The sequence below is a fragment of the Callorhinchus milii genome, unplaced genomic scaffold, assembly GCF_018977255.1.
Source record: "Callorhinchus milii isolate IMCB2004 unplaced genomic scaffold, IMCB_Cmil_1.0 Scaffold2, whole genome shotgun sequence".
NCBI classification, from domain to species: domain Eukaryota; kingdom Metazoa; phylum Chordata; class Chondrichthyes; order Chimaeriformes; family Callorhinchidae; genus Callorhinchus; species Callorhinchus milii.
In genome coordinates, this window is record NW_024704743.1 from 37,601,408 (window position 1) to 37,629,337 (window position 27,930).

The 27,930-nt window shown below is 40.2% G+C and overlaps 1 protein-coding gene across 1 annotated transcript in view; it reads left to right on the forward strand.

Moving 5' to 3' along the window:
- cpne4b (copine IVb) overlaps positions 1-27,930 on the forward strand; it is a 157,687-nt gene that overhangs the window by 105,723 nt on the left and 24,034 nt on the right. The window contains exons 6-8 of the mRNA XM_042332411.1: positions 426-500; positions 5,768-5,851; positions 7,143-7,232. Coding sequence (XP_042188345.1) covers positions 426-500; positions 5,768-5,851; positions 7,143-7,232 — 249 coding nt within the window. The remainder of the gene's footprint in view (positions 1-425; positions 501-5,767; positions 5,852-7,142; positions 7,233-27,930) is intronic.

Genomic DNA, 27,930 nt, shown 5'->3' on the forward strand with positions numbered 1-27,930 from the left:
TACCTTCTAACCTCCTACCAACCTGCTTGCTCCCTCCGCTCAGCAGGTTCAGCCTGCTTCACGTCCCCTGCCTTGCTCGCCCCACTGTTGGCGGGCGGACCTTCTGCCACTCTACCCGCCCACCGAAACTCCATCCTGCAGTTCATCTACCTCGCTCCCTCCCTTACCTCCTTCAAGACCTGTCTCAAGACCATCCTGTTTGGCAGTGCCTTTGGTCACTGTCCTTCCCGGCCTGCCCTCCACCATCCCCGATCCCAACCCCCAGCTTGGGTCCGAAACACTGACTGTTCTGCGCCTTGGGATGGCCTCTGGACATGAAAGGCGCTATACAAATGTAATTTTGTTGTCGTTGTTGTTGTTACTCTGGCCCTGCACTGAGGAAGACACATTTTGTGTGGATTTTGATCAGTTTTTTTCTACTGCAGGTAATTGCTGAAGAATTGTCAGGGAATGATGATTATGTAGAACTGTCTTTTGGCGCCAGAAAGCTAGATGATAAGGTAAGAAAATAAAAATAAAATGAAAACTTTACCAGACTGTTTTAAAATGTTTTTAAACAGGGTCCAGGACCTTTTCTTTCCTTTATTACTGCATGTTTACTAAAATTATTTAATGAGGAGAGTCCAATTTAACCATTATTATGCAATGTAGATGGCCGTATCTGAATTGTCAATGAGTGCAATGGCTCTATACAAGCACTTCAGTTTTCTTGTGAGTGGAGCCACAATTTTCAACTGTGCTGATATTCAGCTCAGTCTAACCTAACATACTTAAAGAGAATGTGTGGTATCAACAACAACAACAAAATTATATTTGTAAAGTGCCTTTCACTCCGGGAGGACATCCCAAGGCGCTGAAGAGTCAGGGATAAGGACCCGAGCGTGTGGGTCGGGGCAGGGTTGGGATGAGGGAGGGCAGAGAGTTAGGAGGGCGGCTGAAGGCACGATCAAAAAGGAGGGTTTTGAGTCGGGCCTTGAAGGAGGCAAGGGAGGGAGGAAGGGAAGGGATTATGGGATGGAGTTCCAAAGGGTGAGGGGCAGAGAGGCTGAAAGCCCATCCTCCAATGGTAGGGCGGGTCGGACGAGAGACATGGAGCAAGCCAGAGCCTGATGAGCAGAGGGAGCGGATAGGTTGATAGGGGATCAGCAGGTCAGAGATGTAGGAGGGGGCAAGGCCATGGAGGGCCTTGAAAGTGAGGATGAGGATTTTGAATTCTATCCTCTGAGGGATGGGGAGCCAGTAGAGCTGGGCGAGTGGGGGGCTGATAGGGTCATGGAGCCTGATGCAGGAGAGGACACGAGTTGCAGAGTTTTGGATGATCTACAACTTTTGGAGGGAAACATTGGGGAGGCCGAAAAGGAGGGAGTTTCCGTAGTCAAGCCTTGAGGTGACAAATGTGTGTATAAGGGTTTGGGTGGCCTGAAGGGTGAGGCAGTGGTAGAGTCGGGCAATGGCACGGATATGGGGGAGAAAGGACAGTTGAGGGTTGAACAAGATGCCTAGGTTCCTGACTGACTTGGTGAGGTGGAGTGTGCATCCATGAATGCTGATGCTGCCAGTGCCTGAGGTGCGGAGACGCTGGTGCGAACCAATCAGGAGGGCCTTGGTCTTGCTGACATTCAGCTGTAGAAATGTTGGCTCTCATCCACGACTTGATATCTGACAGACAGATTGTCAGGATGTCAGTTGTCTTGTAATCGAGGGTGGAGGCAGAGAGATAGAATTGGGTGTCATCCACGTACATACGGAAATTGACCTCATGTCTGCGGATTATGTATTATGTATAAAAGAAGAAGAGATAGTATATACAAAAAACAATTAGTAAGCAGAAAACAATCCATAAGGCAAATTGAATGTTGGCCTTTATAATAATAACAATCCACGCATTTGATATAACGCCTTATCACGTCGTTTAGATGCTTCAAAATATAGTGAAAAGTGATTTGACTGGATAGTTTACTGTATACTAGATCTTGGCAAATCTTTTAATCCCAATATCCCGTCCTTTCACCATACCTCTTAATATTACTACTGCCCATTATCTGTCTATCTCTCATTTAAATATTCCTATTGATTCAACCTCTATAGTTTTCTGGGGCCGAGAATTCCACATTTTCACAACCCTGTGTGAAGAAATGTGTGATTTATAACAAGATGTATGGAATATAAAGTGTTATTGGCTGCACCATTGATATAGAGCTCTGGTCAGAACTCATTTGGTGTGCTTTAGAACCATAAAAATCAGCACAGAAGGCAATTCTGCCCATCGGGTTTGTGTTGGCTTCTTTGAAGAGCAATCCTTTTATCCAGGTGTCAGGATTGGGTGATTCAATTAAGATGTTTAAAATAACGAAAAAAATTCACAGGTTAGATAGTGAATGACTCTTCCTGACCGTAGAGGGATCCATTCCAAGGGGACACAGCCTTAAAATCAGAACTAAGGCAGGAAATATTTCTTCACACAGGGTTGTGAAAATGGATAATTCTCAGTTACAGAAAACTATAGAAATGGAATCAATAGGAATATACAATTGAGAAATAGACAGGTAATGGATAGAAGTGGTATTAAGGGAAACGGTGAAGGACAGGATATTCAGATTAAAAGATTTGCCAAGATCTAGTAAACTGGCTAAATGAGCTGAATGGTCTTCTTCTGTTCCTGTTATCTTATGTGCAGAGGTACCATCGTGTGGGATAGGTATTTCCAGCAGTGCTTTTAATTACATGATCTGATGGTACAATTACCTTCAGAAAAATATTGTACCATTGTGGGATCATTGTATCACTGGTTTTAAAGTGCTTTGAGAAGTCTCGAAGATGTGATAAGGTGCAATATCAATGCAAGGATTATTATTATAAAAACCCACTTATCCAGCAATGACAACTGTTCTGTTCCCTAAGAACAGAAGAATGGGCTGATATCTGTGCATGAGCAGCGAGGGTCCATCATTATAGTCAGATTGTTTAAGGAGATAAATACCTCCTGCACAAGAGTTTCTCCAAGAGCTAATTTCGTGTTCGGACAAATCTTGTCTAAAATTATAATAAAATGATATCCCCAAACCTGGCTGAATGCTAAGAATCTGTTCAGAGGCAAGTAACTAGTCTAACTGGACTAACTTGTCCTTTCTGAAGCTATGGAACTACCAGCACATGTCCCTCAAAATTTGACATTAGATTTTTTTTAAAAAGCTGGGCAAAGTGACCAACTATGGGCTTCATTGAAAACATGTCTCCAAATTGCGGAGTGAGCTGGTGACTGACAATGCATGGAATTCTCAACAGGAAGAGATGCAGTTCACATTCCCTTTTTTATGCAAAGTACTTCTGGGCCCATTTTGGGAAGACATCTGACTTATAAGTGGGCTTTCATTTAATGTGGCCATTCTATGGACAAAATTGAAAAGCTGCTGATTGATAGAGTAACTATTGAGTGTTCACATCGAGGGCAGGAAGCCGTTAGTTAATCCGTTTAACTAATGAATGATTTGGTCATTGCCTCTCAGTATTTTGTTCTGAAGATGAGGCTCCCTCTTGTTGCATTTTTTTCACCTCACCTCCTCCCCCACCCCGCCATCGCAGTCCTCTGCCAATGTCACTCAAAGTGAGCTGGGACGAATACCTATGGAAACCTTCCCTATGGAATACACCTCTCCCTGTAGTTGTACATTAAGGTCAGGAAGACAGCATGTGAGAGAGCTGTAAACAAGCACTCAGATCCCATCACTGCACATTAGTACTCCAGTGTATTGACCTTTTTGTCTTTCAGCACTTCAACAATTAACCGGAACAAAATGTCCATAATACTCTGCATGTGGTGTTCTCAGTACAGCCTCACTAGCTCTAGATGGATTTCTTAAACTTATCTTTTCAGTAGTAACACCACAAGATTGTATATCAAAACCCAAGCTAATAATACTTTCCTCCAAATTTCTCCCATTCCCAGTCAATCTTTCATTGATCTTGGAAAAGTGTTCCTATTTATTTGATATCTGTGAAAAAATCCTCCCCTCTTTTTCAAACCATCATAGCGCAGCTCTTATATCTATATTTCCACTATAACGTTAGGGAAACTACCTCTAAAATTATCTAAAAAATTATTCATTGCTTTAAAATCTCTTGCCTATTCTACATCAGTATAGTTTTCAATGTAGCTCTTTTCTTTGAATCACTTATTTGTGCTTATTTAGAGTTTGCCCTCTGTCTCTTTCCTCTGCACATTGCCTCTGTTTTCTCTCTCAGAATATAGAAGAAATACTATTTCTAGCACTTTCAGAGATCCTCCTGATGTTGTTGTTGTATTTGATTTTTTGAGCCTGTGCTGGTGCCAATTCCTCCAGTGGAGCTTTCCACTTTAATCCCAATACCCTGCTCTTTTCCCAGACCTTTTCAGATGATTCCTCTTCATATACTTTTTTTTATAAATGGGATGATCTCAGTCTCAGTAGCCACTTACACCAAAGTATTTCTTCTCCCTGTTGATATTCTCCTTCACTCATCATTCAACTTCATCTATACTTTACTGATGATTAAACTTCAGTTTCCTTCAGGTCAGATACCCTCCCAATAAACACATTTAATTTTTCCGGATTCATTCAGATTCATAGCCTCTTATCCCCTCTGACCTCAGATGAATTTATCATGATTAAAACTGCCCCAGAAAAGCTTTGACTTCTCTTCTGTGCTAAGCACACTTCATTAATTCTCTGTAAAGTTCATGTCTGTTCAAGGCTGAAGTGCTTCTCACTTCATCCAAGGCAGTAGATACCATCCATGTTTGATTGAAGGATTTTCTTAAGAGTTTGAATTTTAGCAAGTGGAGTTCATCTGCTTAACTTGGCAATGATGTTGTAATTTTGTGCTATCTTTTTCTGATTCTGGGTTACACAATGAGGTCTAATTTGCATTATTTCTTAGAAGAATTCCTTAACGAGGACTGAAAATATGCAGTAATAACAATCCAAACTGCGAGTACAAACTTGAACACTTTAATTTGGAATATAATCAGCAGTGTGCTATGTTTAATATTTAGGAATATGCAGTACAGCTCAATTTACATTTATACAGTATATTTCACGTTGGAAGGATATCTCAAAGGGCTATGATTGATATGAATTGTTTTTATGTTTACTTAACCTTCTGTTTCAACTAGTCCAGAATAATAAAAACAGAATACGGCCTGCGATTGAAGGGGGGTAAATTCAGGATGTGTCTACGGGAACACTATTTCAGTGAGTGAATAGTAAACCTGTGGAACAGGCTCCCTAGGGAGACGGTTGAAGCAAAAAGTGTTGATTCCTTCAAACACAGATTAGATCTTCTTTTTTAGGAAATAACATTATGGGATATAGTATATAGGGACATGTACATATGACCTCCAGGAAGGTGGAAGGCAAACTAGATAGACTTTGATCTTTTTTCATCTATCATTTCTTATGTTCTGATGGTTATTTGCCAGTTTGGTGGTGGTGGTGGTGAGGATAGAGGGCTTCTATTGTGGGCCGCAATAGGTATCCGTCTTACACTGTTTAATCACACAATTTGGCAGGATTTGCACCGTTTGACAAGCAGTGATGGGTTTTATTTGATCGGGTACATAAGTGCTTTGAGATGTCTTGCTGACATGATAAGGCACAATTTCAAATCCATGGGATCTGATAATATTTGTGAAAGCTTTCCTGCATTTCAATTATTGCACACAATGCATTTATTGTAACTGCATTTGCCAGCTGCGCAAATGTCTAACTAAGTGAAATTCCATTTTTAGGACTTTTTCAGCAAATCCGACCCATTTCTGGAAATCTTCAGGTTGAATGATGATGGGACGCAGCAACTTGTTCACAGAACAGAGGTACTGGAATTTCTGATTGATTTTTTATTTCAATAGTCACACTTGCACTTCTTATACTGTGAAACAATAGTAATGAGAAAGGCCATTTGGCACACGATGCTATTGATTGAAGACCATGTTCAAGTCCCACGGAGGGTCATGTGGCAAAAATTTCATCTGGGTCTAAACTTGCCCTATTTTCATAGCATTTCAAAGCAGGTAGGCAGAGGAGGGAGTTTCTCGCAGTATTCTGGCTAACGATTTCCCAAATAAAATTTGAGATGCACTTCAAATCTGTTTGTGGGACATTGCTGTGCTCAAATTGTCTGGACACATTTGCCAACCAAATACGCAGTCACTACCCTTTACAGTGAATCCCGTGAAGTCTTTGGAGACCTCCTCCTGACATGATAGGCACTATATCAAATGCAAGGATGATTATTTTTAAATTTAATCTTATTTTGAAACCTATTTCCTAAAGCCCTTTAAAACATTTAAGATTAAATTCTGCACACTGCTGAAATGCTGAGAAAATTTGTGCAGTCCTGCAGCATATTGGTTAGAGCACTTGCCTCGCAAGTGAGAGGATTTGGGTTCAATTCCCAGGCAAGGCGAAACCTTAGGCAAGCTTCCTTACTCTGCACGCCTGTTTACCTAGTAATAAGTTGGAACTTAGTTGTTCGTCAATTGGGTGAGCATTTTCCAGCAGTAATAATCCCTCCCCATAAATAAATAAATACATACATACATACATACACACACACATACATTGTCACTCAATCCACGACTGTTTGTGGGACACTGCTGTCCGCAATTGGCTGCCGCTTTTCGACCACAAAATATACAGTTAATTCACTTTGCAGTACATTCTGTGAAGCGCTTTGAGATGTCTCAATGACATGATAGGGCGCTATATTAAATGTAAAGATTATTATTATATTATTAAAATAGTACACATCTGGACCCAGGTGGATTTTGACTCCCCCACCCTATGACTTTGATGATGATGAATTGAGTTCTTTATTCAAATTGTATGAAGTATAATTGGTAATGCAGAGCTAAGATTGAATCAAAGATGAGCTGAATAAAAATCCGAGATGGCTTTAAACTGACCTCTGTTACCATGGGTGTAAAGCTGCCAGGTTTTCGCTAGCAGTTGAATGTGCATTGCTGCAGACAATATGCACTCATCCTTGCATTTAGCCTAGAGAGATGAGCTGGAGTAATCTTCAATTACTAATGAATCAACTAGCTTGGCAAACACGAGTATTAAAGTTTTGTTACAGAATGTCTGATCTTCTTGTTTCCACAGGTCGTCATGAACAATCTAAATCCAGCCTGGAAAACATTTAAAGTCTCTGTAAATTCCCTCTGCAGCGGAGATCACGATCGCAAACTGAAGGTAAGATTAAACCCAGCACAGTAATGACCTCTCAAATCCCAGCTAAACCAGGACTCCCAAGCAACGGTGAGGATCAATTGCTAGAAATGTTTTCATTTCATGAAAAATAACGTGTGGCATAATGTGCAGCACCATATATTTATCAATTTTTGTAACAATACAAAGTGTGTCACAAAGTGGCAGCATTGCTGGTCTCCAGGTAGCTATCTTACTCTTTATACGTGTAAAGTTAAAGATAACATTCTTTAAATATTATAGGCTTACATGTTTCTGGCAGGTTTCTGTTGCTGGCACAATCTGTCACACCTGTCACAATCCAGACTAAGTGGTAAGTGTTGGAATGCTACTTGCAGCAAACCTATATTTTTGGCTATTCATTCAACTAATGGTGAAACAAATGCTGGATGAAAAAGAGTGAAAGTCAGATGATTCACGTGATAATAATTATACTAATCTTTACATTTGTACAGTGTTTTTCACCTCGGGAGGACGTCCCAAAACTCTTCACAGGATTTACTGCAGAGTAACTGTGTGTTTTGTGGGTGAACGTGGCAGCCAATTTGCGCACAGCAATGTCCCACAGCAGCTGTGCAGATAATGTATGAAAGTACAAGATTTTCCAAAGTATTGTGTTGTCATTTCTTTGGTGCTGACCCCGTTCTGTAAAATGCTGCTATACGCTATGAAGTAGGTGGAAGGCAGCCCAACTTCAGTAACGTTCAGAGCAGTCAAAGGGGCTAGTTCATAGTGAAAGATGGGAACTGGGGCTCTGAGTCCGTAATAATCTTTTTCAATGTGAACATTGTGTAAAACCTGGATATGAATCTTATACTTAAAGCAACATTTGCTCACAGCAGCCGTTTTCAATACTTGAATAGGGAGCTCTTTGTTTGAATAAAAGAAATTATTCCTTTCAAATAAGAATTTCCTGACATGGGGTCTTGATTCCCTCAGACTATCACATCACGGAAGAGATTAATGAGCGCATTTCAATACAACCAAACTCATTTTGCACTGTGCTGAGTGGACTGCTGACAGGAGGAAAGAAAGATTCTTAATTCACTTTAAATCGATTGATTTTTTATACAGTAAATATATATATAGAGAGAGAGAGGTGAAAATATTCTTGGGAGGCAATAAAATGCAGTTAAAGAATCGGTCCCCTTCAAGACAGGTGAGCTGTTGGCTTGATTGACAGGTCCATCAGTCAATCAAAGGTGAGGACGCCCTGCCGAGCAGCCTCCTGGACCACAAGTGGGAGAGCCCCACTAATGATTTGGGAGAGAGGCAAGAGGGGGCCCCCGCGTGGGTGCTGTTGGCTGGGGCTGCTCGGAAGACTGGTTGGAGCTCAGGGCTTCCCTCACCCAGCTCCCCCTTATAGAGCTGAGCTGTAGGTGGATTTGGGGGCTAAGCCTCCTCTGCTGCTATTGACCCCCAAATTATTGCGCAGAACTCTGCTTTCAACCCACTTGACAGCCTCTGCTGCCTGATTTATAACAGCAGAAGGAAATACAATGTGCTGAAAATTCAGCTCCCATTTGTTGCTATAAATAGACTCAATTGGTGGCTCTTCAACTGCCCCAGAATCACCAGAAAGGGATGCCTCAGATCTGGGACAGTATAGAGGTGCTTGAGGTCCTTTGTCATACTGTCAAACTCCCAGCACTGTGCGTGCACTGATATCCCGACCATTCTTCCCTTCCCCACATAACTCGCTTCCCATCACAGTAATGTGTCTGAGACTTAACCAGCCTGCTGGTACTGCTACCGTTGATTAAAAACTAAATGAACTGAAAAATGTGGCGATCTAAGCATTTGCCCAAAGTCTGAACAGGGCGTGCAATTAGGTGGTTGCATCTTGGGATATATTCACTGCACAATAGACATTGCACAATATTATAAGCTTCCAGTTTTAAGTTTTATGTGCTTTGTATTCACAGCAAAAGGGGTTCATAGCAGTTAAATTTTAAATGACACAAATGGTTGTCAAACCCAGAACGTGTGCATGCTGAATATGTAGCATCCTGTTGGAGACTTGTGCTAATCATCTGTGAACACATTTGTACAGAAGGAATTACAGCCTCCCATAATTATGCAATTTAACAAGCAATGAAATGGGTTACAGCATCATTAATTATACAATTAGGGGCAACTATAATTCCCTCTTTACACGTATTTACACGTGGTGAGCAGAACTCACAAATTAATCCCTGTCAGGTATAAAACATCTGCTGTAGATGGTTGTACGTCACAATAAATTGAAAATAGTGATACGTGGTGTAATAATTTGCATTTTGCACCCCCAAGCTTGATAATGAATTCACCCAATTAGTGGGAACAAGTGTTGTTTATATCCTCTCCAATTGGGTTGAGCTGAGTTTTAGCCTCCATCAATGTACTGAGAAATTCAGCTGAAATTTAGAGACAAGGGGGGTATTCTCCCATTCATTAGGTTTGTTTTGTCAACCAGGTGTCAGCCATACAGAGAAACCCATCACCATGCTTAAGAGTATCCAAACCAAAGTGAAGAGTTCCATATATGTATGAAAATTTCTGTTGGTCTGGTGTGGACTCACATCCATGATTTGTTCACATGAGCTATGGGCCTTCAGACTGCTGTTGTCTGCCATCATCTCTAATAATCTTGACAGCCGTGAAAAGAAATAATGAGGCCAGTTCTAAAGCTGTCTTGCTGCTTCTCAATTGTGCACAATCGTGCTTGGTATAGCTGCTGTGCTCAGCTGTGATTTCTCAAAGACAGCTGAAAGCATGTGCTAGATGTATCCCTGCCAAATAATCAATGTAATCCTAACAGTAATAGACCCAATTGCAGTGAATTACTAAACAGGTACTTCAGTATAACACTCAGTTCTTTGCTTGTCACATGGAGGGCCGTCGATTCTGCGGAACGAACACTTTTCCCCTTTAAATTAACTGACAGCATCAATTCCCTACACCGCTGTTCCAATATAATTTAAAGGTCTTCCTGTTCTCCATGCCTTGAGATAAAGCAAAAGGCAATATTTTAAATATTAATTTTTAAAGAAGGCATTTGAGATCAGTGGATTTTTTTCACCTAAGGTTTATTTTTAATTGGTACACACATACATAGAAACATTTAAAAAAATGCTTTTTTTAAAAAATCTGCATCTTTAAAAAACAAATAATGGTAGAATTCTTCTCTGAGGGTTTACTTTTCTATTTTACAAGATCACAAGAGAGATTTGGATGAAGAAGGTCCTTCAACCCATTTCAGAACCATCCTTGTATAGAAACAGGAGTAGGTTATTTAGCCCCTCGAGCCTGTTCCGCCATTCTATCAGATCATGGCTGATCTGTACCTCAACTCCAATTACCCACCCTTGCCCCGTATCTATTAATACCCTGACCTAAAAAATATCTATCCACCTCAGTCTTGAAGATGTGAATTGGATCCAGCATCCACAGCCTTATGGGGGAGAGAGTTCCAGATTTCCACTACCGTTTGAGTGAAAAACTGCCTTCTAATTTCACTCCTAAATTCAGCTCTAATTTTAAGATTATACCCCCTTGTTCTGGATTCCGCTTCCAGAGGACATAATTTCGCTGTATCTTAATTCCTTACCGTTTCTCTGAGTGATTAAGTAAATTAGGACCAGTCACACCAAATTTCAAGGTAGCTTCAGGCTTTGTATGTCTCCGTTCAAGGGGCAGGATCACTGAGTAAATATCGCAAGATGCTGCTTTACACTGTTTATTAAAAAAGGTCCAACTTTCATTGATCACTACACTGACAATCTTTTTGTCGTACATTTATAATGGGATTTCCCATTGAAACAATTAAGAGGATCCCAATGTTAATCACCAGGCACGATTAGACCCCCATGGTGATAAGTTTGGCAATGTAATCAAGTCATTGCTTTATGGGTTGTGTCTACTGCTAATAATACACTTTGATTTTCACTTTGAGATTTTAATTTAATTTTCACCCTGCTGTACACGATTGGCTGCCGCGTTTCACCCACAAAATATACAGTCAATTCACTTTACAGTATATTCTGTGAAGTGCTTTGAGATGTCTCAATGACGTGATAAGGCACTATACCAAATGCAAAGTTTATTATTGTTATTATTTTAGCTTTATTTCAAGCAAATTGTTAAAATAAAAACCGAAGTTCACACTGCGGCCATAGAGTAAACTTACGCCAATGAGGAGACCCTTGTTTTATCCACTTTGCTCTTCACTGTATACATTGGTCACAAAATCCTTATAGAATCACTTTAATGTGATTGATCCTGTGTGAGAACATTACAGCAGAAGTTCAGTGACTGCAAATAGGAAAATGAGTTTAAAAGTATAAAATTGATTATCTACAAGGTACAAAGTTATTATTATTCTTGCAGGGAACTTTTCTGTGCAAGGTTCCTCTAACCAATGAATATAAATCGTTTTAATCTAGTTCCTAGTGCAAATTGGATCACAGCATAATACTTGTTCTTAATTCAGCAGTCTTTCACTTTCAGTCTTGCATAGAGGTCACTGTATGGCTAGTGTAGGAAGTGGACGATTTCATGCTGATGCATGTTATTGTTAGAGCAGAACACATTATTAGGCCAGAATACAGGAAGGTTCATTCTGTATCAGCATTATACCTGACCTGGAGAGTGTTTGAAGTGTTGCTGGAATCGCTGGGTGTTCAAAATGGGAAAGATTCTATCCGTGACATTCTTGACCATGATATGCACAAAATCTGCTGCTGAATGAGGATGAGAGTGGGAGATGGGGAGAGAGTTGCAGTGGCAGAGGCAGCTGAGCGGATTCCCTCGACTTTGGATTTGAGGAAGTCCAGCATCGCTTCGCAGTTGGCATTTGAAGTGAGGATGGGTGAGGTGTGAGAGGGTGGTCGAAGGAGCCAGTTGGTGATGGAGAAGAGGAGCCTGGGGTTGTGCTTGGCATCCAAGATTGTCTTGAAGTAGAACGACAATTTAGCGGAAGCGAGGGCGGAGCAGTAAGATTTGAAGGTCCAGCCAGATCTGCCAATGGTAACAGTACAGTAGAGCCTTGTTGTAGCATGGTGGTCAGGTTCATAAATTCCCAAACAGTATTATAATTGGGCACAATCCCTGGTCGGTGCTTTTGTATTCACTGAGTATGAGTGTAGTTTCCTATTCTAAAAAATAGTTGACTTCCAGGTCGTTGGGTTGCAAGCAATGTCAGGTTGCCACCAATAACTTCAACATGCAGGACATTGGTGGTGATCTGATGGCCCTGAAGTGAGCTATTGTCTAGTGTGTGGGGCACCGGTATGGCCTTCTGCCTATAATTTGGATTGTTTCAGAAGTAAATATCTGGGTCCACATCCCACAGTTATAAGTAACAGTATGTTATGAGATGCATTATAATACGGTTCTACTGTACTTCTCCTGCTTGGGGCTAGTTCTTTGAAAAGAATGGGAGACATGAAGCATGTTACAATGCTTGTTATATAGCACTGATGAAAAGTGCCCTTGTGATAAATTACACTGTAGTTTACTCCAGGTTTGCTCCCTATAGTTTACTCCAGGTCACCAACTTAAAATAGAAGATCCTTTGAAACTGACCTATTTGCTGAAAAGCATGAGTTGTGTTAGAAGTAATTTTATTTGTACTGTAGCTAGCGAGAAGGGTATTGGCATAGATTAGAGAATACTAATTATTTCTCTACAATACTTTACAGTCTTAAATTAGCTGGTTAGTAAGTAACATTATTTAAACCCTGGAGGGTGACTATCGCTGGTGAAATATGTTTTTTCAGATGAACCCGATGAGTTTGTTGACAGTGGATGTCTCTGGCCTCACTTTGATGTGCTGCAGAATCTGAAAGAATGATAGTTTTTAATTAAACGCTTCAAGAAGCATGGAATTCTATAATGCACAACATCAAAGAAAAGGAATTGTATAATGTGGGATATCCAAGAGTATGTGTTTTGTGCAGTATCCCAGGTCCTTTTGAATATAGTCAATTATTTAAAAAGACCCCATCTGGGACATGATATTACTTAATAGAATATTTCAAAGGGTTCCAGGTAGCGATCAGGTATATAATTAGCAATGCTTCCTCTCTGCCAAGAGTTATTTATAAAGTGATGGATCAGTTGTCTGTGAGGTCATGAAAAGCCATTAATCAGTGAGTTTAATAAGATAAGAAGAAATCCTCACCTCTCGCTCTTAAATTCCTGAGCCTGATTTTTATTCTCAGTCAAATTACCTCTACTACTACTTCTTACATTTGATATAGTGCCTATCAAGTTGGGGTGCCTTTTTAAAGTGCTTCACAGGATTTTAGTGCACAGCAATGTCTCACAAACAACCTTAAAGTGAATGACCACTTTGATTTTAACTTTGAGATTTTAATTTTAATTTTCATATTGCTGTGTGCAATTGGCTGCTGCGTTTCGCCCACAAAATATAGTCAATTCACTTTACAATATATTCTGTGAAGCTCTTTAATATAGCACCTTATCACATATTTGAGATGTCTTAAATACAAGGTTTATTATTATTAACCTGCTGCCTTCAGTCATTAAATGTCATTAAGGACTTTACAAGATATACTTCATTTCAGAGTCTGTGAACTATCACTTCCCATGTAAACTTCTTTCTCCACTCTCAATCATTCTGAATAGATCAGCCATGTATATTTATTTTAGTGCCAGTTTCTCCCTTGAATAGCCTCACTCTTGCTGTTGGGAGCAAGAGTTCTCTGATCTCATCCTTACAGAATACCCACCTTGCTGTCTTCCTAACATAGCATCATGCTGTTTTTTTAAATCAATCCCAGGTCCTGGCAACGTGTTCCAGTCGTTAATTACCCTCTTGGTAAATAAGATAATTCCTGGTGTCTGTTGTGGAATTGCGCTTTGTAAGCCTATCCAAGGACTCTGGAATGCTATAAGATCCCCTCTGAGACTTCTGCTTTCAAGAAGGAAGAGCCCTCGCTTGTCTAATCATTGTTCATAGCTCATTCCTCTACCATTGGGGATCATTCTTGTTGTTCTCCTCTTCAATGCCTTTCTGACTTGGGGCAAGCCCTTTATGTTTTGGTGACCAGAACTGTATGCAATTCTTTAGGTGTGACTTGATAAGTACACCATACAGTTTGATTTCAGGGAATCTGAACTCAACTACTTTGGCACTGTAGCCCAGCATCCAGTTTGCCTGTTTATTGCTGGCTCACGCTGTTTTGACACAATGAATAATGAGTCAACTAACAACCATAAATTTTAGATCTCCATCAGCTTCCCCCTTGGCAAGTACTATCCATCTCTAGAGTACATGTGTTTCTTATTCTTCCTACATGAAGTATCTTGCATCGATCAGCACTGATAATTTATCTCCATTGTATTTATCTTTATTTTCCAGTCATCAGACTATCAAGCTGTCGGTGTAAGACTTTTGCTGCCTTTTCTGATTGCACAGTTCCCCCCCAACTATAATGTATCAAAAAATCATAGATTATGTTCTTAAAAGAAACTCGTAAGAAGTTAGTTTTCATTTAAATCAATGTGTTTATTTAATATTTGGGGTATTTAATGACTTCATTACTTTTAAAACATCATGAATGAAACATATAACAAATACTGTATCGTGCTTTCAGCCACTACGCCTGAAACTCTGGAACATTCTTCCTCTATCCCTCTGCCTTGCCCCTCCTAACCCATTTTCAGATCGTGCCTGAAGACCTTTCTCTTCGACCATGCCAACGGTCACCTTACCCCCAGCTTGGTGTTGTGCTCCTCCACTCTCAAGCACTCTGGGACAATACCCTGTGTGAAGGACACCATATAAATACCAGTGGTTGTTATAAACAGCGCCTTCCACATGGGGGTCGCGTCTCAGAGAGCTTAATTATGGAAAATTTGTGCTTGAGAATTATTAACTGGAATTTTGAAGTTACCGTAAATAAATTTAGGGAGAGATTTTCTCAATCATCATGGCGGCAGTTGGAGTTGGGGGGTGGGGGGGTGCGGAGGGGAGAGATAGGAGAAAGAGGAGCAAGGATTCAAACTCACAACCAGACTTTCGCAATTGACTGGAAATTGTGTTGTCTCTTAACTGATTTGATGTATTAATTAGTACGATGGGAAGAAATTCCACCCAGATCTAAATTTACTCTAGTTATGGAGGATTGTCCTGGCAAACAATCCCAATAGAGACGTCATAAATGTTTGAGATATTCCTGTGCAAATTGTGTACGTGTATGTTATACAATTCGTGTACATGTATGTTATTATTACTTTGGGAATTTGGCAACTATTTAAATACAACCTTAACGTTGAAGCTGATTTTCTGTAAGTTCTTCAAGAAAAAAATCCCAAATTCAACCATTTGCCAAAGTCTGGATGCTCCAAAATGCCACAGAAATAGAGTAAATCTAGACCAAGGAGGAACTTTTCACAAGACAACTTTGTCCAGAGCTTGGTAAATTTAGTAACAAACAGAACAACTTCGATATCCTCATCCTTGGTTCGAGCTCTCGCCTTACAAATGAGAGGACATAAGTTCAATTCCCGGCCAGGCAAAACCTTAGGCAAGTTTCCTTACTCCACACCCCTCTGTTTAACTAGCAGTAGGCAGGAACCCTGTTGTTAGTCAATTGGCGGATCGCTTTTCCAGGGGTAATAATCCTTTCAAAAAAATTAATTATTATAATTCGGTCACACAATCCATGACTATTTGTGGGACACTGCTGTGCACAACTAGCTGCTGTGATTTGCAGTGTATTCTTTGAGACGACTCAACAATGTGGTGAGGCGCTATATCAGATATGAGGATTATTATTATTATTACTATCCTTCCAGATGAACAGTAGCTCTGTGCCATAAATTAGTATGAGCCAGACAAAATGGAGAGGTTTTGATTCACTCCACAATTTTAAGTTAGGTGTACTGCTTTCTCTTCATGTTTTAAGCAAAGCAGACAATAGACTTCCAGTCTATATGAGACTAAGCATTAATCTCTGCAATCTGATAATGGCCATTATCTCCGCTGATGTATGGCTGCTTTCAGCACAGGGCTATGTTAAATAGCATCATGTTTTTACAGCCGGCTAGGTCCTTTTACAATATTAAAATGTATTTCAGGAAATCATCCACTCAGCTCCTGTTAATCCTGCAAACCAGAGCCCCAACGGGTAGGGTAGTCCTAGCTGGACAAACAGCGGGAAAGCTTGTCTGGAATTTCCATTCATGGAATTCTCAGCTTGGTTTTGGATATTCTTAAGCATATTGATGGGTTTCCAAATGTGTCAGACACTTGGCTAACCAAAAAAAAGTTATATTGCATAATTGTTTCACAATTGAGCTGTTCGGGAACACTGTAGTTATCCAACATAAGAAACTGTCCTGAGAATTGACATGGAATAAGCATGCTTGGGGGGTTATTGGTTATCAATAGTAACACATGCCTTGCTGTGCAAAACCAATGCAGTTGATAAGCTCCTCCAGCGGAGAAGTTATCACTAACTGAATTTGTTGAAGCTTTCTGCCTAAATGCTTTTCTTAGACCAAAGCATGGCACCGCTCTGCATTGCTATGAAATCTGACTTTAAAGGAGTAGGTAAGTGTGGCAACGGGGACTACTTTCAATGTAAATTATTGCTCCCAACTATCTAGCAATTTGTGTTCAAATAAACATCCAGTGAGCCTTTCAGCTTATGTCAGCTGTAAGACTTGTCAGCAGGCGTCTGGGAATAAAGCAGATCGACTATTTCACTTCCAGAATGCTGGTCTGGGGGTACCTTAGCCAGAAATGTTCCATAAAATACTGGCTAACTGGTGCTGTGTACCTGACTCACTGAAGGACGTTCCCAGCTCTGATTGACGTCCAAGATAGAGCTCATCTGCTCTGTTTCCCATTGCTGATATGGGTTCCCTTCTGAAGTGGAATCTTGTAGCTCAGTGGTTAGAGCATTTGCCTTGCAAGTGAAAGACCTGGGTTTGATTCCTGGCAGGCAAAATGTTGGGCAAGTTTCCTTACTCCACACGTCTCTGTTTACCTAGCAGTAAGTAGGAACCTGGTTGTTAGTCGATTGGTGGATCGCTTTTTTGGGGGTAATAATTACTTTAAAAAAGTAATAATTTAGTTACCCATGCCACGACTGTTTGTGGGGACACTGCTGTGTGCAATTGGCTGCCGTGTTTTGCCCACAAAATATACAGTCAATTCACTTTACAATGTATTCTGTGAAGAGCTTTTGAGATGTCTTGAAGATGCTATATCAAATCAAGGATTATGTTTATTATTAGGATTGCAAAGCCCAGAATTGGCAGTTCTTCACAGAAGTGGGAATCTGGACTAAGGGGAAGAAATTTCACCTGGGTCTCGATTTACTTTTTTGAAGCATTTTAGAGCGTCCAGAATTTCGCAAATTCTTAAATACAGTCTAAATTTTTAAGCTATTTTAGAAAATTGAGACTGAAATCAACAATTAGATACATTCTGGATGATCTGAAATGCTAAGAAAATAAAGTAAATGATAATTCTTGCATTTGATTTAGCACCTTAACATCAATGAAATGTCCCAAAGTGCTTTAAAATATGTTTACTGTGAATTGTAGTAATTGTGTATTTTATAAGCGAATGTATGTCCCACAAACATCCATGAAGCAAAAGACCAATTTTATCTGATGATTATTGGCCAGGAGAAACTCCCTCTTCCTTTCAAATAGTTATCATTCTTTTCAAACAAGATTTTTAACGTCCACCTGAATAGACAGGTGGAACCTCAATTTAACGTCTCATCCAAAGGATAGCACCTCCAACAATGTTGGATACCCTTTAAGGGTATCAGGAAGTAGAAATCAAGATGCAGTGGGAACTTACTGAAGGGGTTTTGGTTGTATTGTGTTTCGAGAGCTGAGAATAAAATAGTGATTTCTACATTTTGAGTTGCGAGAACATAATACAACACTGCATTGAGGGTCGGTCTTGATTGTGATCTCAAAGTCTTAATGTGGAGCTTGAACACAGAACATTCTGACTCAAGAGGCAAGAATACAACCAACAGAACTAGGCTGACAGCAACAGAGCCAGGCTTGACACCTATAAATCTAGACTCAGGTAGAATTCCTTCACTTAAGTTTTCATTTTCTCTCACAAGACTAGGAGTATTTTACATATACAAGAGTTTAATATACCTAGATGGAGAGAGCGAGTATTCTCACCCCTACATTTAACTTTTTTAAATCTGATTTGAACAGGCTTTGTATGCACTATAATACGCACCATGTTTGAATTTAGTCATTTCACTTATGGTTCATTTGCGTTATTATCTTAAAAAGTCATTACGCTTGTCAGCAAATTAGTGTGAAATGCTTCAAGATATCTTCATATTATGATCGCAGTAAAAATGCAAATCGTTCTTCAACAATATTTTTTATTGTCACTGATATAACTCAACAGGCAGCTTCAAAACAATCATTATTATATAGATGCCTGTTGAAATCAAACGAATTGGAAAAACCTAGTATCTATGCATTTTATTTGATGGAATTCCTATCTTTCTTCAGGGGGGAAAGCTGTTCAGATGTTAGGAATAGGTTTCCAATAAGTCTTTACATTGTTTTCTTTGCCTCTATTTGTTTGCCCACAAAATACACAGTTACTTTATGAATACCACTTGATAATATATCCTGCAAAGTGTCTTGAGAGGTCTTGACAATGTGTGTGGTGCTTTATCAAATGTAGGGATTATTATATCGTCTGAGCACATAACTGATGTGTGTGTGGATTTGTTTGTTTGTTCCATGAAGAGAGTTGTGAAACCTATCCAGACGTTTTCTAGTCTGATGGATTTGGATCCGGTACGCTCCCCATTCCCAGGTGTGTGTTGAGTGCACCAATGGGGACATCCTTGCCACTTGCATGGGTTGAATAAGCAAAGTGATTGAAAGGAATAAAATATTTGCTTTGAGTTTTCAGTCATTAAAGTAAAAATACTTCATGGGCTGAAACATTTGGGTATTGCCTGTTGCCGAAGATAAGCCTAGATAATTCAGAGTCCCTGCAGTATCATCTACCAGCAGAAGTTTAAATATTCATGATGGGGTTTTAGAATTGTGGCACTGCATTAACTTGTGGAATCCAGTAATGAAGCAGCCGGGAATCTGCACATACCACTTGAACGAACTTTGATGATTTATTCGTTGATATTGGACCACCTAGAATTCAAGTGCAGTTCCTGATTAGGTTTGGCAATGAGTTGCTCACAACGTGCCCTGTGGAATGTGATGTTGGAGCATTCAGACCAGTGACAATAAAAATTATTGTTGAAGAAAGATTTTGTATTTTTATTGCATTAATTAGATTTTTTCATTTTTATTGCGATCATAATATGAAGATATCTTGAAGCATTTCATAACAATTTGCTGATAAGCATAATGACTTTTTAAAATAATGACTTAAATGAACCATAAGTGAAATTACTAATTCAAACATGCGTGCATATTATAACGCATACAAAACCTGTCCATAAGGTTTTCGATTAATGCCATTTCACTGAATTACTAAGATAGCTGTGGTCCAGAGAGTGGTGTTTCAATTTCAGTGAGATTCCAGTAATCTCATTATAGAGCAGTTGAACAATATTTAATGAGGGCTGTTAGTGAGGGATGGCTGTTATTGAGGGGGTTATTGAGACTGTTATGGGGGGTTATGGAGGGGGGTTTTGAGGGGGTTATTTCGGGGTTAATGAGGGGGTTATTGAGGCTGTTATTGAGATTGTTATTGAGGGGATGATTGACGGGGTGCTTGAGGGGTTTATTGAGGGCTGTTATTGAGGGAGTTATTGAGGGCTGTTATTGAAGGTCACCTCTGATACGTCTTCTCTCAAGCCTGAATCGCATGCTGCATTTTGTCCCCCTCTACCCACCCACTTACATTCTTGATGTCCTAAATCTGCCCCAATGACACTGTATATTAATCAAATGGACAGTTGAGCCATTCAAGACCAGATATGGTGCGTGCTGAGAAAGGTGATTTCAAACAGTGGGGTCCCTTCAATTGGTGTTAGTGCTGTGAGATGGGGAGGGTGTGAGCAGAAATCATAAGAGAAGTTTGACTAATGGCCATTCACTTATTTATCTCATCTTTCCAGAATACCCACTTTATTATCCTCCCATTACACCATCACACGGTTTCTTAAATAAGTCCAATATCCTAGTCCTTCCTGGTACTTCCGTTCCAATCATTAATTACCTACTAATTCCCTACTTTGCGACCTGGGCGCTCTTGTTCTGCTGTACTGGTGTATTTGAATGTTTTGTCTGGATTTAGTCTCTTAATCCCATTCAAAATCCTGTGCAACCTGCAAGGATGCCTGCTTCCCAAGGAAAAGATGATCTCATTATTGCTCATAGCTCATTCCTCTAACACTGGAGATTATTCTTGTTGGTGTCCACTGCACTGCTTCTAGGACCTGGGCAGTTTCTCATGTTGCAATGACCAAAGCAATTGTGGTAAGGCTTTTCAGCCTCTCAAAGAGGAGATACAACCAGAGGCACGTGAGATTTCAAATGGGACCGAGAATGTAAACCCAGAACAATAACACAGCAATATCCCCAATACATGCTCTCGGATTCCCCAGCCTTGACTCTCAACAACCGAATTACTTGCAGGTGGAGTCCTGTAGCTCAGTGGTTACAGCATTCGCTTCACAAGCGAGAGACCTGGGTTCAATTCCCGGGCAGGGCAAAATGTTGGGCACGTTTCCTTACTCCACACGCCTCTGTTTACCTAGCAGTAAGTAGGAACCCAGTTGTTAGTTAATAGGTTGATCACTTTTCCGGGGGTAATAATTCCTCCAAAAAAATAATAATAAATTGGACACTGCTGTGCGCAATTGGCTGCTGGGTTTCGCCCACAAGATATGCGTCTCAAAGACATGATAAGGTGCGATATCAAATGCAAGGATTATTATTATTAATACTTCCCAAAATTAGATAAGTAGAGTTTGTCGCTCTGGGGAAAGAGGGCACATTTCCTGCTGCTCTTGAAAACCACCTATCCAGGCATGTCTACTGGAGGGAGTGCATGTGTCTGGATATTTGTTTAGAACTGTATTGATCTTGCCAGTATTGCCATTTCACCCCCAACCCCTGCCCCACTCCAGTAGTTGAATCGTCTGCCAACATTTGCTGTTAAGGTTTTTGCATGAATAATGACCACGTGGAAAAGGTACCAATAGAAGAAGAAATAAGTCTAGTTTGCCTTAATTAACTATAGTTCTTTGTAATAACCTAGTTCTTTTGTGAAATTCAATGTTAGCACCTGGCATATGGAGTTCCCTTAGGAGCTTGAGCAGATGTTGTCTATATGATAATCTTGACACCCGAGGCTTTTATCTGAATCTGCTTCTGTATTACACCAAGGGCTGCACTATTTGCATCCCTCACATGGCAGTGTTAACACTTGAGCAACTTCTCAGTGCAGTCACAGCTTTGAGATTTAAAGAACCAAGAGCTTTTGGGGAATTGTTTTTAAGGCGATCGGGAAAAAACTTATTAGCAATCAGTACTTAGCTACCAGAAACGCCAAAACCCCCTGGCAATAGCAGACCAGAGATCTGACACGGCGTGCAACCATGGATGCTTTCTATCGGATCTGTCTGAGCTAAAATGATGGTCTCTCTGGGTAATTTCCCAAACATCTCTTGGACACTGTTGCCCTACTCAGGTACCGTGAGTTGCTGCTTTCAGCAAAAGTACTGTTTCAACTTGCCTTTCACATGAAATGAGTGTCTCAAACCTCTTCACAGATAGTTTTGACATAATAAAAATGCCTTTGATTCCAGTCCATTAAAGGATGTTAGAGCATTGCTGCTGTCCAGAGCAAAGGGAAAGTCTGATTTATGTGGTCGTGGCCGTGTTGTGGTCTGTTTCTGGTGGTTATAGTGAAATTAATCTTTCCATTCAATGTACTGCCTTTCAAGTTGGGAGTTTGTCTTAAAAGAATTTCACAGGATTTATTGCAAAGTATAATGAACTTACATTTTATAGGCAGCCAGTTTGCATGCAGTAATGTGTTCCAGTAATGTGTTGGCCCACAAACACTTAAAGCATGAAATGACCAATTTGATTTAGGGGATTGTTGGACAGGATACCGGGAGAAACTCCCTTCTCTTTTTGAATAGTATCATGGAATCTTGAACATCCACCAGAACAGGTAGGAAACTGTTCAGTCAGAAGACAGGAACCAAATGCATGGTTGAAGCGAGATTGCTTTAAAATATTTGAAGGTACAGGGAGGGGAGTAAGGCTAAGAGATTTTGGAAACCGTTTCCACAGGGCAGGGCTATGGAGGCTCCTTTAAATATTGTTGACGTGTGTGGTTATCACTCAAAGCATCTGTGCACTAGATTGGCAATAATACAACAAATAGTTTCAATTTATGGAGATTAGATTTAGTGGTGCATAATTCAGGGTCTGGGCTAGGTGTTAATCACACACAATGCATCTTGCAGAAAATCAGCTTTTTCTTCCCAAACACTCTATCAATAGACCTTATTAAAACAACAACTTTTTTTTATGTTGTTTGACCAGGTCCAGCTGCTTCATTTCAATGAATAATTGATGCGCTGTCAGTGAGGGGATTGAGGCCGCTGAGTGCTCGAGATTAAAGATCTAAAATGATCTTCAATGGGACACAGATGTTATCAATGTGTGTAACTGGGCAAACAGATGACAGCACTATGGCACAGTTGACACTGATGAAATGCGCAAGCCTCTCTCTGTGTGGGCTTTATTGCCTGATAATATGGCAGGAGCTGAACTTTGCATATCCAGGCCAATTTTGTCACCTGAGCACTCTAAAAAACTAAATCACTCTAAAAGGGTTTGGAAAATCATCCTCGCAGTCTCCTCCACCGCTGGGGCATCAGAGGATCATGAAATTAGTTGACAAGATGTACGGATTTCTACAAACTCATTTTTTTTATAGAGGTCTAATTTGCAGCTAATGTACGCACAAAAACAATGTCCCACAACCATCCTTGAAGTGAATGAACAGTTTTATCTGTGGGATTTTTGGTCACAACACAGAGAGAAACTCCCTCCTCTTTTCAAACAGTGCCATGAGATCTTTAACATCCACTGGAACAGGCTTACACGACCTTGGTTTAACATCTTGAAGGATCGCATCTCTGGCAATGCAGCTCTCCCCAAGCAGTGCATCGGAGTACAGCCTAGACAACATTTGTGCCAAGCTTGTATGTGTATAAACCTGTACATCATTTGCTGTTTGCATATCGTGTTACTGTATAATAATGTACAATGTGCAATTTCACTGTAACATACAATGAAGTAACTCGGCAGATTAAAGATCCTTCTGGAAAAGTCGTTGCCGAGTGAAAGACCAAGTCACACAGACTCACATAACCTCCACTTGCTCAGCTGTCAGTATGTTGCAGTTGGCCTCAGCATTTCTGACATAGGGAAAGACCAAGCAGGTCAGATAATGGCGATTTTAATCACTATCTACTGGCTCCTGGTGGAAAGTGCTTGGACATTGCGTTAGGTAGATTTGACTTTGCTGTGATTTCCCCCTGGCCCAGGTGTTAACAACCCGCTGCTCAGCACCTTCAGGAAGAGGAGAAAGTAAAATTAAAAAATTACTTGGTTCCAGTCAACCAAGTTCATTGGGGTGGTTGCACGCTTGTTAGTCTGTCAGAGCTGCTGTCTGTCTTAAACACAGGAACGTCTGCAGCTCGCTGCTCCAATCAATGCACACTTCGATTTGACTGGAGTCTGACCCCGTCTGCAGTATTGCAAGTGTTACAGGCACAATTGTGACCGGCTCACTTGATTAATCTGAAGCAATTTTTTTCTCTCAATCGTGCCGGGTCTCTAAGGTAACATTGCGATAAGATTGTTTCAGAATTTGGTCTTCGACCATCAGAGTCTGATAATTCTTTACTTCCCATTCCTAAAATTGCTAAAGGGAAAGCACACGGTCCGGTGAAACTGCATGGTTTAACAACAACAAGAACAAGATTACATTTGTATAGTGCCTTTCACGTCGGGTGGACGTCCCAAGGAGCTGAGGTTTAGTATAAATTTCACATCGAAAGGATGCATTAGATAGCTTAGTAAGGCATCGGAACAGGTCAAATAGTTAGCGTCAGAGTCGGCATGAACCAAGTGGGTGCTCGGCAATCTCACACCAAATCGGTTTGAATTCTGATCCACTCGCCCCTGCTTGTTCTAATGATTCATTGACATCACTTCAGAGTGAATCCAGGCAGCTCAGAGTGTGCCTCTCTGAGGAGTGGAACTAATTAGTAAATCTGAATTTACATACAATACGTGACATAGGAAATTATAACCACCCAGGAGGAAATTAAAATTAGCAACAGTCGTGGAGGATTAAATGACTTCCATAAATTAACTAAAGTCTTTCCTGTACTGTGACTCATGATGTAACATCCAAAGACAGTGCATGGATCAGAGCACATCCCTCCACAATAGTATCCTCTCCTTTCTTGAAGATGGTGATTTGACTGGGTTACAGCTCTCGGAGCTTGGCCATCCTTCATTGCCATGTTCAAGTGACCGATCTTCTTATGTGAGTTTTTCCACAGAGAAATTCAGCCATGGGGGGAGGAGTGGAGTGGGAACACAGCTGGGACAACTAAACCAGGATAATATGTAGTTAGTACATCCTGATCCAGATGCTACGGTGATTAAAATAGGATTGAAAATTCATTTGAAACCAATGCGGTTAGCATTTTGTTTTTTGGAATGTTTCTTGATTGAAACAAAGATTGGAAAATCCAACAAAAGGCTGGGAAACAAAACGTTCTTTGCCGGCTTTCACGATCATGACAAATCTTGCGAATCATAGAATTATGGAAATTTATAGCACAAAAGGAGGCCATTCCCATTTGAGTCTGCACTGATTTGCAGAACAGAGATCCATTCATTCGCACTGCCCTATCCCCACAACCATTCAAGTCTCTATCTTTCATGTACTTATCTACTTCCCTCTTGAAACCCACAATGGACTTGGTTTCTACAACCTTACATGGCAGGGATTCCAGGTCCAAACAACGCTCTGTGTAAAAAATGGCAGATACAATTGGCGCAGTGGCTTCTGGCTTGGAAACAATGCATCTTATACCCTCAATGTGGGACTTCTCACTCGCAATGTCCCTTGTCATTTATTCTAATCACCATTATACTTCTGAGGTAACAATCCCACCACTGCCATGTTTGGAAACTTCAAAAAGTACCCTATATTTCAGGATCTTCCAGCATTTATACCACAGAAATATTTACTCTCAGAGATGGGAGAGCATGGAAAAATCATTACTGTCCGACGTTTTTGACTTAGCTTTCATTACTTATCTCTAATGCCACATTGCATCAAAAGGGAATTGAAACACAATGGTGATTATTTTTATGTTACTATTGTAGTAATGTTGTATGATCAAGTAGTGCAAAACAAAGTTATCACTAACTGATAAACATGAAGAAATGACAGTAAAAACATGATATTTTCTGCATAAATCTCATAATGAATGCACAGTTGTAAAGAAATGTGCTGCATCTTTGCTTTCAATACTAAAATTACAAGTGCGTTGTCTATTTCTGTATTTTAGTATAAGGCTATTAGAATGGTAGTTTATAGCTTACACAATGGAAAAATAATTACTGCTTTAATGTGTCAGAAGGCAGGAGCCTATATGTTCCATTCACTCTGGTAGTTGTAATTAATTTAATTTTACTTTGGATCCTTCAGTGTTAATTGCAGGAATATTAGAATAATGAAAGTACAGCGGCAATAGTTCTACCTCTGAAATAATTCTTGTATTTTATATAGCATCTAGAACACCAAAATGTCTCCATAGAACCATAGAAATTTATAGCACAGAAGGCCATTCAGCCCATCATGTCTGTGCTGGCTTTTTTTTAAAGAGGACTCTCAAAGTGTTTCATAGATAATTACTGTCAAATGTATTGACTATATATTTGTTCCACAAACAGGCATGAAGTGAATGTTTATTTTTTTATCTGGGGAATTGTTGATCAGGACGCAGGGAGAAACTCCCTTTCACATTCTAAATAGTGCCATGGTCGTTTAAATTGCGGTAGATACTTTAAGGGCTGTCTGTGTTTAAACTAATTCTACCTATCGTATCAGGGTTGCAGCCCAGAAATCCTTATATCCTAAAGATGGCTGAAGATTATTTTTTGATTACATACTCCTGGGTAAATCATGCAATGTTGCTATGTGTTAATTAACACTTGTTGTTAAATGAACTACCTTACGATATTCAACACATAGTCTGAACAGCGACTCCTCTCCTCCCAACACAGAGCAGCATTGTAAAACTCACTGGAGTGTTACTAATAAACACCTTTGCAGGAGCTCTTTTTTCAAAACTTATCCCAGGTTTGATAGTAATTTAAACTAAATCTTTGCTGTTTGTGTTCCAGATTTTTGTGCTTTATTGATTTTTATGAATAGATTAAATATTTTCGACATCCATTATTGTTTTCTCCAAGGCTCCTGCAGGTGCTGACCATACTAGGGTATGATTTCCGTGTGTGCTGACTACCCTCTGGTTCCACACCCAGGTATCTCTGCAATGTGTGAGTCTAAGTACTGAATGTTAGCAGGCATGGAGGGCACCTGTAATCCACCAGCGTCCACCAGCCCCACATCTTACACTTTCAAGCAGAGGTCACAGGATAGAGATCAGTCGTCTGAAATGTCACCTAGTCTTAGGAAAATAATAATAAATCTAGTAACCTTGCATTTGGTATAGCGCCTTATCATGTCATTGAGACATCTCAAAGTGCTTCACAGGATAAACTGTAAGTGGATTGACTGTATTTTGTGGACGAAACGCGGCAGCCAGTTGCGCCCAACAGCGTCCCATAAACAGTTGTGGATTGAGTGATCAAATTAAAAACACAAGAACATAAGAATTTGCAAGGCAATAAAAGACCAAGGTCCATCCAGTTCGTCTTCCATCACCCTGGCAGTTGGTTGACATGTCATGTCCGCAACCTATATATCCCAAAATATTATTTCCTAGCAGAAAATAACAATTACTTTTTTTAATGTTATGCAGAATAATGTAAAAAAATAAATTCAGTCTTAATATGGAAGCCACAGTTCTTAAAAAGAACCAGCTGGTGCTTAGAATTGCTCTTGTTTGTTACACTCCTTCCGACAGGACCTCATCAGTTGGACAACACATCTGACAATGCAGCACTCCCCCAGGGCCTCACTGGATTGTCAGCTTACACTGTGAACTCAAGCCCTGATGCAGGACTTGAGCTGATGTAAATAGGGAAACATCTGCTGGATTAAACAGTGTGTGCATAAGCGCTGTATGATACAGCACTGACAAGCCTACAGATCGTGTAACATGAGGCACTTTCGTTTGATAGGTGCTGTTATGAGAAAAATTAAGGCACCGCTTCCTTTTGAAGGGATTGCATTTATTTAGAGGATTTCTTTCTCTTTCTCTTTAAATCCACATCACAGAAGAGAGCGCAGCTTCAATTCAGCAGCATCTGCTCCCTGTGAACAGTGATTATCTCATCAAACAGTGACACGGCACCGAGGCACCAGTGAAGAGTGACAGTATAAATACCCCAGCATGACCGTATTGCCTGACAGTTTGCTTGTTTCCCAATCATTTCTGAGAGTGTGGAAATGTTTATAGGGTTT